This window comes from Dama dama, chromosome 23 (assembly GCF_033118175.1).
Source record: "Dama dama isolate Ldn47 chromosome 23, ASM3311817v1, whole genome shotgun sequence".
Lineage (NCBI taxonomy): Eukaryota > Metazoa > Chordata > Mammalia > Artiodactyla > Cervidae > Dama > Dama dama.
In genome coordinates this window covers 81092781-81107253 of record NC_083703.1, presented here as the reverse complement: position 1 = coordinate 81107253, position 14473 = coordinate 81092781, and the positions used below count along the sequence as shown (strand labels likewise).

The window sequence follows — 14473 nt, the reverse complement described above, 5'->3', positions numbered from 1 at the left end:
AATCCCCCGGCACTTGTGACTTGAGTCAGCAGTTCTGAATGATTGTAACTGGGCTATTTTAGTCCCAATTTCATCTCATTTTGGCTCGGAGGACTGGCTCATTCTAGAAACATCTTTTGCCCAGGGGATCTGCCCATCTTGAAATCAGTTGAATCTTTTGTGGGTACTGCTGCTCCCCTGAAGTTTCTAATACCAAAAAAGGGGAGATCAGTTTGAGAACGAAAGCCACTCAGTGACAGGATTTGCCTTGAGTCCAGGATGCAAAAATAAGTTGTTTATCTTCAGGTATATGTCTTTTTTTCTTTTTCACATGACAATAGCATTTAGATATTTAAAGCCATCAGTAGGGACTGCATTCTGTTCTTCATTTAAAAAAATTTTTTCACCTGGTTATTTCATGACCTATAGACAAAGCTTAAATATCTTGTCATTGTCTTTAGCAGATGGAGTTGCCTTAATCTGGGTCATTTAAATAGGTTACTATGTTGAAAATCACCGTGTAACAAAAATAGATGGTGACAATGCTCTTTAACAAATCATCTCTGAGAGTTTGACAAAGATAAGCGTTCAGATGATGTCATGTGATTGGGAGATGGGGGTGATGTATCAAGTAGATTATTGGCAACCAGGATTACCGCACTTAAAATCAAAAGAGAAAAATGGATTTTGTTTAAAAACAAAGTTCTGAGCTGTGACTGCTGTTGCCCGAAAGGCATCTAAGGGAGAAAGTGTCTCTGATGGACAAGCCGGGCAGAAGACCTCCGAGGTCCAGGCTAAAGGCGCCAAGAAAAAGCACCTGCACAGCCCCAGGCTGGGACTCGCCTTTAGAAAATTCTTTAGGAATAAGGTCTGTATCTCGTTAAACTAGGAGGGGGAAAAAGAACCCTGGTCTTCATTCCGTGGCTTACCTGCACATCCTGTGTCCACCCAGCTCCTCTTCAGTGAAGACAGAGCCTTGGGTGGTGGGGCTTATTAGAGGGAAATTAAATATTATGTGAGACAATTTTCAGTGATTTTTTTAAGTCCTCATATTTATAAACATCTCAAATTACTAGTGTGGACCAGGGTTCTAAGATTATTTCTTCTAACCCAATGTTTCCCAAATGTTGAATGCTTGCATATCTCCCTCATCATTTTTGAGATATACCCCTGTTTACTTGGGGCTCCCCTGGTGGCTCAGCTGGGAAAGAATCTGCCTGCAGTGTGGGAGACCTGGGTTCGATGCCTGGGTTGGGAGGATCCCCTGAAGAAGGGAACAGCTACCCACTCCAGTATTCTGGCCTAGAGAATTCCATGAACTGTATAGTCCATGGGGTTGCAAAGAGTCGGACATGACCGAATGACTTTCATATTTATTTGATATTTTTATATTGAAATTGACTTACTCCTTATTTAAAGTTATCTTGAAAAGAAACTTGACATTACATCATACTTGGAAAAGCAGAATCATTTTTCATAAGAAGAAGGTACCATTATATTAAGCAGTAAAGAATATATTACCTTCTAGCTACCTGGCTCATGTTAAGCACTGACTCTTTTGCCTTTCTAACTTCATGAAAAGGCACTTAGCCAACGGTAGGGAAATGTTAAAGATTTCTCTACCAGAACCAGACTGAGATTTCCTCCTGAATTGTCTTACAAAGATGAGAATTGAAAAAGGATAAGTATTTTCACGGTTTTAATATTATTTAATATCACATCTTGGCTCAACCCAAAGCCATCTCTCATCCCACCAATGGTCTGCTTTCTACACTTTGGGAAACATTTTTCTAACCTCAGGATTTTTTCTTCTCGTGCTCTGTGCCATCTCTTCCCGCATTAACTAAACTTATGCTGAACCCAAGTGGAATCCCAGGCACAGCAAACAATGAATGAAGGCAGAACCAACTCTGTGTCCACGTTCTTGAGAAGTGAAGATGACAGAGAAGTCGGTTTTGGAGATTTCATTCTTCTCATGTCTAAGAAAATGCCAGTATTTGTCTAAAACCATCAATTAAACGGACCCTTGACTTGGGTCAGCATGCTTCTAAAGTTGTTCAATATGTCCACCATTCTCCACGAAGTTGAATGAGCTTGTTTTAAAAACGTCCCCAGCTGGATATTAGAGTCCCTGGACTGTGTATGCAAATAAGAGCTCCACAGAAAGCTCTCCTGGCTGAATCTATATTTGCATAAACAAGCTATGTTATGAAGCCACCCTTCGATTTCCCGACAGGGTTATTTTGTTCTGTAAAAAGAGAAGGGGGCAGATGAGAGATACTGCAGTGGGGGAGGGGAGATTAAAAAGCAGTACTACCGTACGCGGTAGACAATTTGGTAACTGCTCGTGGAACGGGTCAGAGACTGGGGCAAAGGAATCTGGCTGAATTCCCAAACAGGGAGCTTCTGTGAGGAGGGAGCCTTGGAAGTTTAAGACACATATGACTGCCCACCACCCCCTGGCAGATCGCCGTCTCGTGACATTCATTTCATGCCCTGCTGAGTTCTGGAGTCTCTTCCCCTCCCACACATGGACCACCCAAGTATTCAGTACTCAGTATTCCCAGGGGTTCCCCAAACCCTGGGTCTCACTTCCTGCCCTCGTTGCCTGTGGGGAAAGGGGAGGACTCCAGGACTCCTGGGTGAGGCAGAAGTGGCGACGCTTGCTGGGCTTCTGTCCAGCAGACGGAAGGTTAGGGAGGTTTTGCCTCGAGTCTCGTTCTGTCTGTTGTTTTACGTCATTTAAAGGGACAAGTCCCAGACATTCTTTCCTCTCATTAACGGCAGTTTGGTGGGCCTCATTGGGTTTTACCTTCCTGCCTCAGAAAGTGTTTGACTTTTCCTCAGTGGATTGTTCAGTCATCCAAAAAGATAGGAAAATAGTGCCACTCAAACAGGAGACTAGCCAGAGTCTCTCAGTGAACCTTGGTGCCTGATTCGGGGAGGTGTAATGCTCCTCCTCCTCAAGTTCATTCTGAGCCAGGACCAAAAAGAAGACCTCATACAAGCAAACTCAGGATAAAACATTACCTTCTAGTTTTGCTCTGAAAGAATATAAGGACTACCAATCCTCGTTAACTCCTAGGTTTGTTTCTTTATAGATCAATTTTCCTTCTTATAAAAAGGATTTTCTTAGTTTAAAAGAATGGAGAAGCCTGGAGTTAATCAGTGGAATAAGTTTGTTGCTATAAATAATAAGGAGGTCAGCGTTTCTTTGCTGAATCTGAATCTTTTTTCTCTTGGCTTAATCACACGTGATGCTTCGGCATAAAACTGTTACACGTCCTGCAGACGCTGAACGTGACCGTGCGCACGAAGGACGTGGATTTAGAGTCTTTGCTGCGCCCAGAAACATTCCCTTCCCAGCTCTGGTGTGGTCAGTGCTTACTCTGTCGGTTAGACAGTAGAACGTCAGCAACCACCTCACAGGATTCATACGCTTCTGCCACACATTCGCTGTTTTCTGGTTCTTGGTTCAGTGTTTACATCTTACTAACACTTCCCCTCTTCCACACCCAAATGTGGAAAGAAGATGAAAACGTACTGCAGAGGAAGGTAAGGTCGTCTGATACGCAACCTCCAATTCTAATACATTAGAATTTCGCAAGTAGGTTGTCAGACAAATAACAGGTACCCAGTTCAACTCAGTTTCATGTAAATGGCAACTAATTTTTTAGTATAAAAATAAGTATGTCCCAGGCAATATTTGGGACATCCTCAGGCAAAAAAATTATCCTTTCTTGGTCTGAAATTCAGATTTAACAGGACATCCCATGGTCTCACTGTTATTTTCTAAATCTGGCAACCCTACTCAGGAGATTTTCTCCAAAAAACATGGATAGAACTTTCGTAGTCTCCACCGTAACACAAACAAAGAGTGTGAATTTGGTTGATGCTGGCAGAACACCATTTGGGACACTTCTCTGGGAAGCGAGGAGGTGTGTGGGCGGGGAGAGGATGACTCATGGCAGCCTGTGACTCTACAGCGCGGTACGAGGGGGCGGATGGGCGGAAACGTGGCGTGGCATGATGCTGCGCAGGTCTCTCCCTGTGATCCCCGTCATCAGTTAATTTGGTATTTATTCAATACCCGTTTTGAGTCACACACAGGATCTAATGGGATATAGGGATGTAACGGTGACTAAGACATAACAGCTCGTACCTTCTCAGAGCACACAGTCTGGCCAGAGAGATGCACAGCCAACAGTTACATTAGTACATTAGTTATATTGCTGCACATCTAGTATGAGCTTCCTGGTGGCTCAGTGGTGAAGAATCTGCCTACATGCAGGAGACGTGGGACTGAAGGTCCAGGTTTGAGGATCACCCGCCCTGGATTCAGAGGGCAGCTCTGTCCCCTTAGCAGTGCAATCACAGGCAACTTATTTATCCACCTGGGACCAAAACTCCCCTGACTATAATGCATGCGTGCATGCTCTGTTGCTTAGTCACGTCCAACTCTTGCAACCCTATGGACTGTAGCCCACCAGACTCCTCTGTCCATGGGATTTCCCAGGCAAGAATACTGGAGTGGGTTGCCATTTCCTTCTCCAGGGGATCTTCCCGACTCAGGGGTCGAACCTGCGTCTCCTGTGTCTCCCACATCAGCAGGCGGTTTCTTTACCACTAGTGTGGACACAGTCATTCCTGCCTTCCTCACCAGCCTGTCGTTACAACATTCAGTGGCTTAGAATGGTGCTGGGCACCGGTACCGTCTGTCGCTGTTACATCAGAGTTAAAAGTTGGACATCTCTTTGCCCAGTTCCCTAGGACCATAGTCCCCTCTTCAAGGGGCTGAGGGAGACAGGAGGCTGAGGGAAGGAGGCAAAACCAGCCAAATCAGAGGTGTCTTGTGGGCTTAGCAACTAGACCTGCCCTGGTAGAATTCTGGAACTCCAGAACCAAGCTTTTTCTTGTAGCTCCCATGCGGCTTTGACTGAGCAGGCTGAGCAGCTGTGAAGGGCAGGTAACACGGCCTCCCAGTAGAGGAAGCAAGGCAGCGGCATTTAAATCAAAACAGTGTGGGACCCACTGAGTGATGGAGCATGTTCTGTAGTGACGTGAGCAGGACCGATGAGTTACTTAAGCCAACAACAGTGCTTGCTAAGAGATGGAGGTGAGGTCAGCCCCGCCTCACCCCAGATTCTTGGTCTAAAAACAGACCCCTCGAGCAAATGGGGATTTTCCCGGGAGAGCGGAAGTGGAGTTGATGGTGGGGACCGTGCCTGGCCGCTCCTGCTGCTCCTGCTTCTGTCCTGGCCTCTGGTGCTGGCTGAGGGCTCTGGGTGTACGCCGTTCCCTGTGCCAGGGGCCTCCTCCCCTCTCCCCCAGTTAATTTCTAGTCGCCCTTCAGATCACAGCACAGCATCCTTTCCTCGGTCAAGCTTTCCTGACTGTCGTGGTAGATCTAGTCTATGGCCACACCACCCTGAACGCGCCTGATCTCGTCTGTCATGGTAGATCTAGTTTAGCAACCCCCTCCTTTTTTTTTTTTTTTTTTAGCACCAAATCCTTCCCTCTACCCTGTAGCACTTATCATAGTTGAAATTTTACGTTCACCTGTGGAATTACTTGTTTGGTATCTCTGTCTCTTCATGAGAACACATCACCCCAGGACTCAGTATCTGTCACAGGTCAGAGAAGGCGGTCGATCGCATTTTTCATGAGTAAATGCATACATCATAATACCTCCTTCCTATTTTCTGAAAAAGACAGCAAGCTAGTTGGTGGAGGGCACTTCCCCTTCAACCAGTCCTCGTTAATTTAATTACCACTTAGATCTAAAAACAGCACCAGGGGTCCCAGACTGTTTGGAACATGCATAAATGCAGAACCGCCTGAGCCCAGCCAGTTTGATCGCATTGTTGATACAAGGCAGAGGTTATTTTAAACCCCAGCTTTATGCAGTTTTATACACTCTTAAATGGAACTGGGATTATTCCAGGATCACCTGTCACAAAAGTCATTTCTATACATTGGCCCTTTAGCTCCTGATTCAAATGTAGAATCTGCTCCGTAAATGACTCCCTTTTAGTATCAAAAAAAGTCAGTACAGAAGATATTGTGCCTTGCGTCTGACAGTGAAGTTCAGTGATTTGTGAACTTTCTTCGGAGAGGTACTGTGCAGTGTGGGGAGAGCGCCAGGTCAGAGAGGAAAGTCCGATCTAAGGCCAGACTGTGCCCCTGGTTAGTCAGGCGGGTCACAGACCTCGGTTTCCCGCTTCATGAAAATTCAGGCATGGGGCTGGATGGTCTCTAAGACTCTTTCCAACATCAGAAATACTCTGAAAGCTTTGAATGTTTCCGCACTGTGTTTTTACTCTCAGACTTTTTTTTCCATTTAATCAGAAAATGTAATCAAAGATCTGACATCCCTGGGGATTTAAAGGGTTGTGTCATGAGCCCCTGGATCAAGGAGCGTTAAAATGAAGACGCGTACGATGACGAGGTTAGGCCAGGTGAGCCCAGCGTTAGAATTTTTCACACGGTGCTCACTTGTGTCGAGATCCAGAGACTGTAAACCTCCCAGCTCTTCCCCTGCCCCGTGAGAGCATGGATGTAACAGCCCAGTCGCCGAGGAGGGCAGGTGGCCCCGCGCTGCACGGCGGTCTGGCTGCTCAGTGAGGGGAGGGAAGGAGGAGGGGTGGGGAGACGGTGGGGGGCGGGGAGGCCCAGGGCCTGAACAAGTCGCGTTTGCAGTTCCCTCTCAGTTACCATCCACCCACTGGCATCTACTTTAGACGAGGAGGCTGCGTCTACAAGTGGAGAAATGGGGCTTGTGATGGCTCGTCAGACCTAAACCTCTGTCCCGAGTGCCTTACACAAACGCTGTAGATGTCAGATCTTTAGATGTCTGTAGACTACAGATGACTGTAGTCAGGGGTCCGTAGCCACCAGGCCGAGGGCTGGGACCCATCCGTGGCCTGCTAAGAACCAGGCCACATAGCAGGAGGTGAGCGGCGGTGGGCGAGTGAAGCTTCATCTGTACTTACAGCGACTCCCGTCGCCTGCACGGCTGCCTGAGCTCTGCCTCTTACCAGGTCAGCAGCGGCACCAGACTCTCATGGAAGCTAGAGCCCGCGAGGGTCTGGGTGGGGTGCTCCTTATGAGAGAGAGCCTCATGCCCGACGGCCTGAGCAGGGGCTGAGCCCGGGAGCTGAGCCAGCGGAGCCGCTGCAGACACCCATGACCCTCAGCAGGGAGGTCCGACCGCACAGCGACCCAACAGATCAGTTGCTCGCAGACATGTCAAAACCCATGAGTGAGTAGCAAGCGAGTTGCGAAATTATTTCATCGTATATCACAATATAATAACAATAGAAATGAAGCACAGAGTAAACGTAATGCACCTGAACCATCCCGAAACCTTGCCCCCAACCCCGGTCTGCGGGAAAATTGTCTTCCGCGAACCAGTCCTTGGGGCCAGCGAGGTTGGGGCCGCTGCCTGCAGTGACCTCTCAAGCAGAGTGAGAGCCGAACGTGAGCACTTCTCTTCAAAAGCAGATGTATTAGAACCCATCTTTCATTTCAGATTTTGGATCAGTAAGACAATACATCTTTATCTCATAAACAAACATGAGTGTGTTGCAGATGCACTTTCAGAAACATTTTTTTTGCAGAGACCACAGTCCAAAGAAGACCCATGGACTCAGCTCAGACTAACATTCTAACAGCCAAGCGCTGCTTTCCCTCACCTTGAGCCCTAATGTGTTACTTACATAAATATGATACATAATGGTTCTATATTTTTTGAGAGAGAGAAATATCTGGACTTTTCCCAAGATTTTAACACAAATCCACAACCACATAGAATATTTGGAAAATACAGAAAGTTGTGAAAGGGGAAACTTAACGTGCATAGCCTCAGCCCATGTTTGTAAAAAAGAGCTCTTTCGCTTTTGAAATCCTGCGATGATTAACATTTTTTGTAACTTTCATAGGGCGAGGAAAAGTCACCCGCCCCTTCAGCCAACCTCAAGTCAGACAAAGCCAACGTTCAGCTCCAGGAGCCCCAGGGGGCCGCCAAGAATTCTACATCGGCTGAAACAGCGAAGGAGGGTGCGAAGGAAAAAGGGGGCCCCAGCTCTCTGCCTCTGGGCAAACTGTTCTGGAAAAAGGTAAGTCCTAGTCTCCAGATTAGGGGAGTCCCTGGGGCCGGGATGACTGGAGAAATGGTTTCTGGTTGGCTAGCCACGGTATTCAATGATGCATGGAGTTTCTTCTTCAAACTGACTCAACTCACCACTGAGCTGAAGACTTGTAACTCACTCCATGAGAAAAATGCAATGTCTGTCATGTTGCAAGCATGTGTTTTGTGGGAAAGAAAAGGAAATGAACACGTAGAATTTTCCTTCTTGGAATGACTCCGGTTCGGGACAGAGGGCCGTGGTCTTCCGTGAGTCGCCTTCTTTCTAGCGCGGTGGTGGGGGGGGGGGGGGGTCCTCAGGTTTCTTCCTGCCCTGGCGCCGTGGACCGCCTCGCGACGTTCCATCCTTCCTCCCCCAGCCGCAGAGGCTCGGCCGACAGCAGCCCGAGACCTCGCTCTCCCGTTGGAGAACCACAGCCGTCCACCAGTTCCCCACCAGGGCAGGCACACAGCGTGTCCTGGGAGGGGAACTCGCAAACCGCTGTCTGCGTTCTCCCTGTAGAGTGAAGGTGCCGAGCGAGGAAGCGAGGTGGGCACGCTGACTGGCGCTGAGAGCTATTCCGTGATCCTCCTGCTGAGCAAACCTCAGCTGCCACACGTGTCCAGAGCTCTTGCCTGCTTTAAATGTGGCCAAAGATGAGCAAGAGATCAGGGGAGGGGGAGTGTGAAATAGAGCTGGAATCGCCCATTGAGCAATTCCAATGGCACATCTGTGCGTCTTGGGGCACGGTGCCAGGAAGGCGGTGAGTACGGATGCCGCTGGGTGTTCGGTTTCTTCTCTTGTCCAGAATCCCGCGGGATTTCTGAAACCTTTTCCCGTTTGTTTTCCATTGTACAGAAATCTCCCTTCTGGGTTCTTCCCAGAACACAAGCACTAATACTTAATGAAAACTTTGAGTGATATCACTTGGCAGATCCGTCCTAATTCTCCTTTATCATTGACTTCTCTCTCTTTTTTCTTTAACAAAATATTTTATCAGCACTATAATGAAGGGAACAGTTTCCAAGCAAGTTACATCCATATAGTGGTGGCAAGGGATAGATTTAAGTGGCTCATGTTCAAACATTTTTACTTCAATAATCATATGTGTTATTCAAAATATATTAGGAAAAATAAAACTAGCCATTAAATAAGCTCAAGACTTAACATATATTTTGCTCAAGCTGAAGTTACATGTATTTAGTTTAAAAAAGTAATCCAAGGAGGGGGACCTCCCTGGCGTCTGGTGGTTAAGACTCTACTTCCAAAGCAGGGGGTGAGGGGTCAATCTCTGCTCAGGGAACAAGGATCCCTCATGCCACGGGCTGCAGCTGGAAAAAAAAAATTATCCAAGGAAATAGTTACATAGTTAATGGTACTAATGCTAATAAGGAAATCAAGCCTAAATATTCATTGGAAGGACTGATGCTGAAGCTCCAATACTTTGGCCACCTGATGGGAAGAGCCAACTCTTTGGAAAGAAAAACTCTGATACTGGGAAAGATTGAGGGCAGGAGAAGGGGACGAGAGAGGATGAGACGGTTGGATGGCATCACCGACTTGATGGACATGAGTCTGAGCAAACTCCGGGAGATGGTGAAGGACAGGGAAGCCTGGCGTGCTGCAGTCCGTGGGGTTGCAGGAGTTGGACGTGACTTAGCGACTGAGCAGTAACAATGCTGAGTAAACAGTAGTAGATTGGGGTCCCCCCAGGAGGCTGACGTGAAGACAGAGCTGATGTGTAGAATGTCTGTTGGAGGAAAACCGCTGTGGAGGAGAAAGGGCGTGGGGAGGAGTGGGAGGGCGGAGGCTGCGGGACCCGGGAGGGGCAGAGCGGCAGGAGGAGCGCGCCGGAAGGCCTCGGGATGAGGGCGCTGCTGAGCGGGGCCCAAGCAGAGCTCACTCGGGGGGCCCTGTGTTGGGATCGCCAGAACTCTGCGCTTGGTCACTAGGAGCAGCGGGGGGAGCGCAGAGGTCGTGGGCGCTGAAGTCGGGACCCTCAGAGGCTGCCCTGCCCGCAGGGAGATGGGAGCCTCTCGGCCACAGCTGCCGCAGACGGTGCATTGTCGTTCAGTCGCTCAGTCGTGTCCGACTCTGAGACCCCAGAGGACCCCAGGCTCCTCTGACCACGGGGTTCTCCAGGCAAGAATACTGGGGTGGGTTGCCATTTCCTTCCTCAGGGGGTCTTCCCAGCCGTAGGATCGGACCTGCGTCTCTGGCACTGGCAGGCAGCTTCTTTGGCGCTGAGCCACCAGGGAAGTCCCACAGAGGGTGTGTACAATGGGGCCGAGACCACGCGGGAGGCTGGCGAACAGTGGAAGTTTGAGGAGCACCGACGTACGGGTTAAAATCTGCAGTCACATCAGACTCCGAGTCCCAGCCCACCTCCACGAGCCTCGGTTTCCTCGCCTGTGAAATGCAAGAGTCCCGCATCATGGAAATGAGTGAGGACTAAGGGCCGTGGGTGAAACCCCGACCCTGCGGCTCACAGGGAGCAGCCGAGGAGCCCGCGTCTCGCCCACGTGCGCGGAGGGTTGCGGCGTGGGTCAGGCCCACTCTGGCATCTCTGTGCCAGCCAGTCTGGGCAAGCTTCTAAACGTGAAAACCTCCCATGCTCTATCTTTACTGATCTTTGGCATCTATGAGAGATGTGGTCGGTTCCTCTTTGAAATTGCGGCTCTTCCCATTGAAAATAAGTCAGGACCCCTTGGCACTCATGTGCTCGTTATTTTAGTCTCACTGGTTTTTCCACCGGCAGCTGCTTTCTTTCTTTAGTAGGTCATACAAACAGTGAAGCTAAGAGAAACTAAAAACCAAATCACCTCTAATCTTGTCTTTCCTTCTTGCATGCAGAGAAAACAGATCCGTATGGAAGTGAGGGGGGCGTTCACTCATCCAACAGCCGTTTTAATCACTGTCTTTGTGCTAAGTTGTTTGTGTGTGTGTGTGCGCGCGCGCGTGCGCGCGCGCGCGCGCAGGTCCTAGGCATTGAAAAAATATCAGCGAACAGCTTGCTGCCGTCTAGTAGCTTCCATTCTCTTGGAGGAGCTTATTTCTTGTAGGAAACAAAATGGCAGTCTTTGTCTTTTTAAAATTAGAATAAGATTTAGTTATAAAACCATTCTTGTAAAATTTTTGAGAACAAAGAGAAACACTAGAAAATTCTGATATTTCCAGTAACTCTAAGCTTGCTTTCTTTTAATTGAGAAGCTTTTAAATAAACAAATTTCGAAGTCTCTAAGTCTGCAATTAGGAACATCAGAAATGAAATTTTCCCCTACAGGCTCAGTATGAAATTATACATTATTTTGATTTATAGTCTTGATTGCTAAAGTAGTTCTTATTATAAACAAAAATAACCTTTGAGGAAATTAATTGCACATTTTGTTGTGCTTGCCAAAAAGATGTTTAAGTCCAGTTATGTGGACTAACTGCACCCTTTCGGAGTAGTTGGGATACCGTTTGCTCTGTGACTTTTTGTGCTCGCAAAAGTTATTTACTCTGGGTTTCTTTTTCCTCATTTGTTGAGTGAAAAGATTGCAATAGCTGATATTAAAAAACCTTGGGGATGGCAAGTTGGCATAACAGCCAGAATCAGGAAGATGGGGTTCTGTAACTTTAGGCAAATTATTTGACCCCTCGGAGCCCTTACTGTCTGCACTGCAGGGACTGTGTCTGTCTCACGGTGTTGTGCCGAGAATCGTCACTTACGTGGAGAGCGTCTGAGACAGAGTGAGTGCTCAGGGAACAGCGCCCCTCTCGTTCCTCCCGGTACGACATCGCTGGTTACCGTCTAAACATCCAAGTGCGGCTTCTGGGGCCCCCAGCTCGTGAGGTGCAAAGGGAAGGTCAGGCTCATCTGCTGCCATCGAAAGACTTGAAATCCACACGGAGGGACAGCATGTGTATTAATACACCCACGCCTGTGTGTGCGTGTGCCTGCACGCGGTTGGTAAATGATGCATTTATTTGGAGTATCTTCAAAATGGCTCTTTTCCTACTTTCCTTTGGGGGAGACAAATGATGAAGTAGAAAAACAGTGTGAGCTCTGAAGCCAAAGAGACACATAATCAAATCTCAGCTCTGACAGGGACTGTCTATTTGAACGAGAGCAAAGAATATAAACCCTTTAAGCCTCCCTTTCCTCAGCTCTGAAAATAGGAAGTGATACCTACCTTTCATGATCTGGGGGAGGAGTTGGAATATGGATACAAAGTGACTGGCATTTGATGAGTGATAGTTTCATTCCCAAACAGTCAAGTGTGTAATCTGTGTAACCTGTGTAATCTGTGTAACATGTGTAACCTGTGGAGGTTACAAATGCTGCGGGTGTTTAGACAAGGGGGCAGCCAGGGTGGGTCCAAGTAGACTAAGAGAACTTAAACATTCCTCTGACTCACATGGGTTATTTGTTTCAAAACCAGAGTCCCAGAGTCCACTGGGATCCAGTTTAGAAAGCCCAGCATAGGTGCTTCCTTGGTGGGCCAGTGGCTAAGACTCCACACTCCCAGTGCCGGGGGCAAGGGTTTGATCCCTGGTCCGGGAACTAAGATCCCGCCTGCTGCACGGTGCAGCCAAAAAATACATAAATAAACCAAGAAAAGGCTGGCCTAGGTCTGGATAACTATGGAAGCACTTGAAAGACGGGCCTTAAGCATTCAGACCTGATAGAAAAGGTCTTCCTTAAGATCTACCGTGAAGTCAGTGAACGCAGGACAGCCGCCGCGTGATCCCGATGGTGCTTCTGGAAGACCCAGTAGCAACAGGCTGTCTGCTGGCTTAAGTGCTGCCACGTGACAGCATTTTAAGGGAATGTTCCTTTAAGGACTGCGGGGCTCTTTAAAGGAGAGGTGCTCTTGTAAATCAAGCTTATGTGATAAGTACATGTGCCGTTTAGATCCTTATGCTCAGCAATATAAATGTCCAAACCAGATCCTTTAGATTTCAAACCGGGTTTTTGTCGTTGTTAACGAAGCTGGACAACATTTAAACTCACTAGATAACAGCCGGATGTCCAGTTGGTTGAAAAGGAGGGAAGTGTTTCTGGTTTTGAGGTTTGGATGAGAGTCCCACGCTTGGGGTGTTTGCTCACCAGCCCCACGCCTGATCGTGTTCCTCCGACTGAGGGACTTGACAGCTCTGGTGTGCTGAGACGGACCTTGCATTCTGGAGTCATTCTGTCTTCACTCACTTTGAAGTGAGTTGCGGTGCCCTCCGATTCGCCTTCCTGTCTGAACTCCCTTCCCGCACATATTCCCAACATGGAAGAGTTAGTCGTCTCTCCTCTTCCTCCACCAGAGCATACTCCCTGGCAGTGGAAATCATGAACTGGAATCTGGTCCTGCTGGGTCCTCAGCCCGTAGGCTTTTGCCGCGTGGAAAAGAGGAGGAGAAAAAGCAGAAGTTGTCGGATGATTTTGTCTGTCATTGTTATTGAACATGGAAACCATGCTGGTTACAGATATACATTAAATGTGAGCTCCAGGATGTCAGCTTTGAAGGAAAATTAGAGACACACCTCAAACTTCAAAGGGAGGCATGGTTTTAGAATAAAAGCTAAAGTTTAATAGGTATTGGAACAGAGGCCTAGAAATTACAGGGGGTCTGCTTCCATTTTGCAAACTGACATGGAATACTAATGCAAAAAAATATATATTAGCCTGCTGCCTAACACATAGCCTAATAATATGGGGTTTTATTATTATCTTTGTTAGTATTACTATTTTTCTTCAGTTCTGTAGAGTTGCATCTGAGGCATGTTCACAAGATGGGGAGAAGCAGGCCAACAAAGAATGTTTACTAGAGGATCAAAACCACATGCAAGAAGCTGTCTTTCGGACGGTGTCTGGAATCTGGCCTCAGGCCTGTTTATTCAGAGTTTTTATTTGTAACTTGGTCAATAAACTGTGAAGCACATTGATCAAGTTTATGAGCTGGGTGGGCTCATTAATGCAATCCAAAATATAAGCAATAAGGATCTCACAATACTGGCACAATGGGCTGAGGGTAGGATGTCCTGGACTTTTTGTTTAATGAAGTTCAATGTGCCACTGTTCTGATGGAAGCAAGTCGTCACATATTTTAACAGAGTCACGCCATCCTGTTACCCGTTCCAATGCTGGAACCTAATATAACCCAAGAACAGTGTTAGAAATGTCTCTCCCAAAGGGATTCAGGAGCAACCATATGTCTGGGCCAGATATAAGGGAATTTTAAAAGCAACATGATATTAATCAAGAAAAGTTTTTTAAAATGTATTTTATTGAAGTTAATTTCTGCTAAACAGCAAAGTGGCTCAATTAGACATGTGTCCTTGGTGGCTGAGACGGTAAAGAGTCTGCCTACAATGTGGAAGACCCAGGTTCAATC

The 14473-nt window shown here is 47.4% G+C and overlaps 1 protein-coding gene across 3 annotated transcripts in view; it reads left to right on the top strand.

Annotated features, from left to right (window-relative positions):
- The window catches only part of BCAS1 (brain enriched myelin associated protein 1), a 98621-nt gene that overhangs the window by 56331 nt on the left and 27817 nt on the right, over positions 1-14473 (top strand). For all 3 annotated transcript variants that reach the window (XM_061127535.1, XM_061127537.1, XM_061127534.1), the window contains one exon: positions 7920-8096. In XM_061127535.1, the coding sequence (XP_060983518.1) occupies positions 7920-8096 (177 nt within the window). The remainder of the gene's footprint in view (positions 1-7919; positions 8097-14473) is intronic.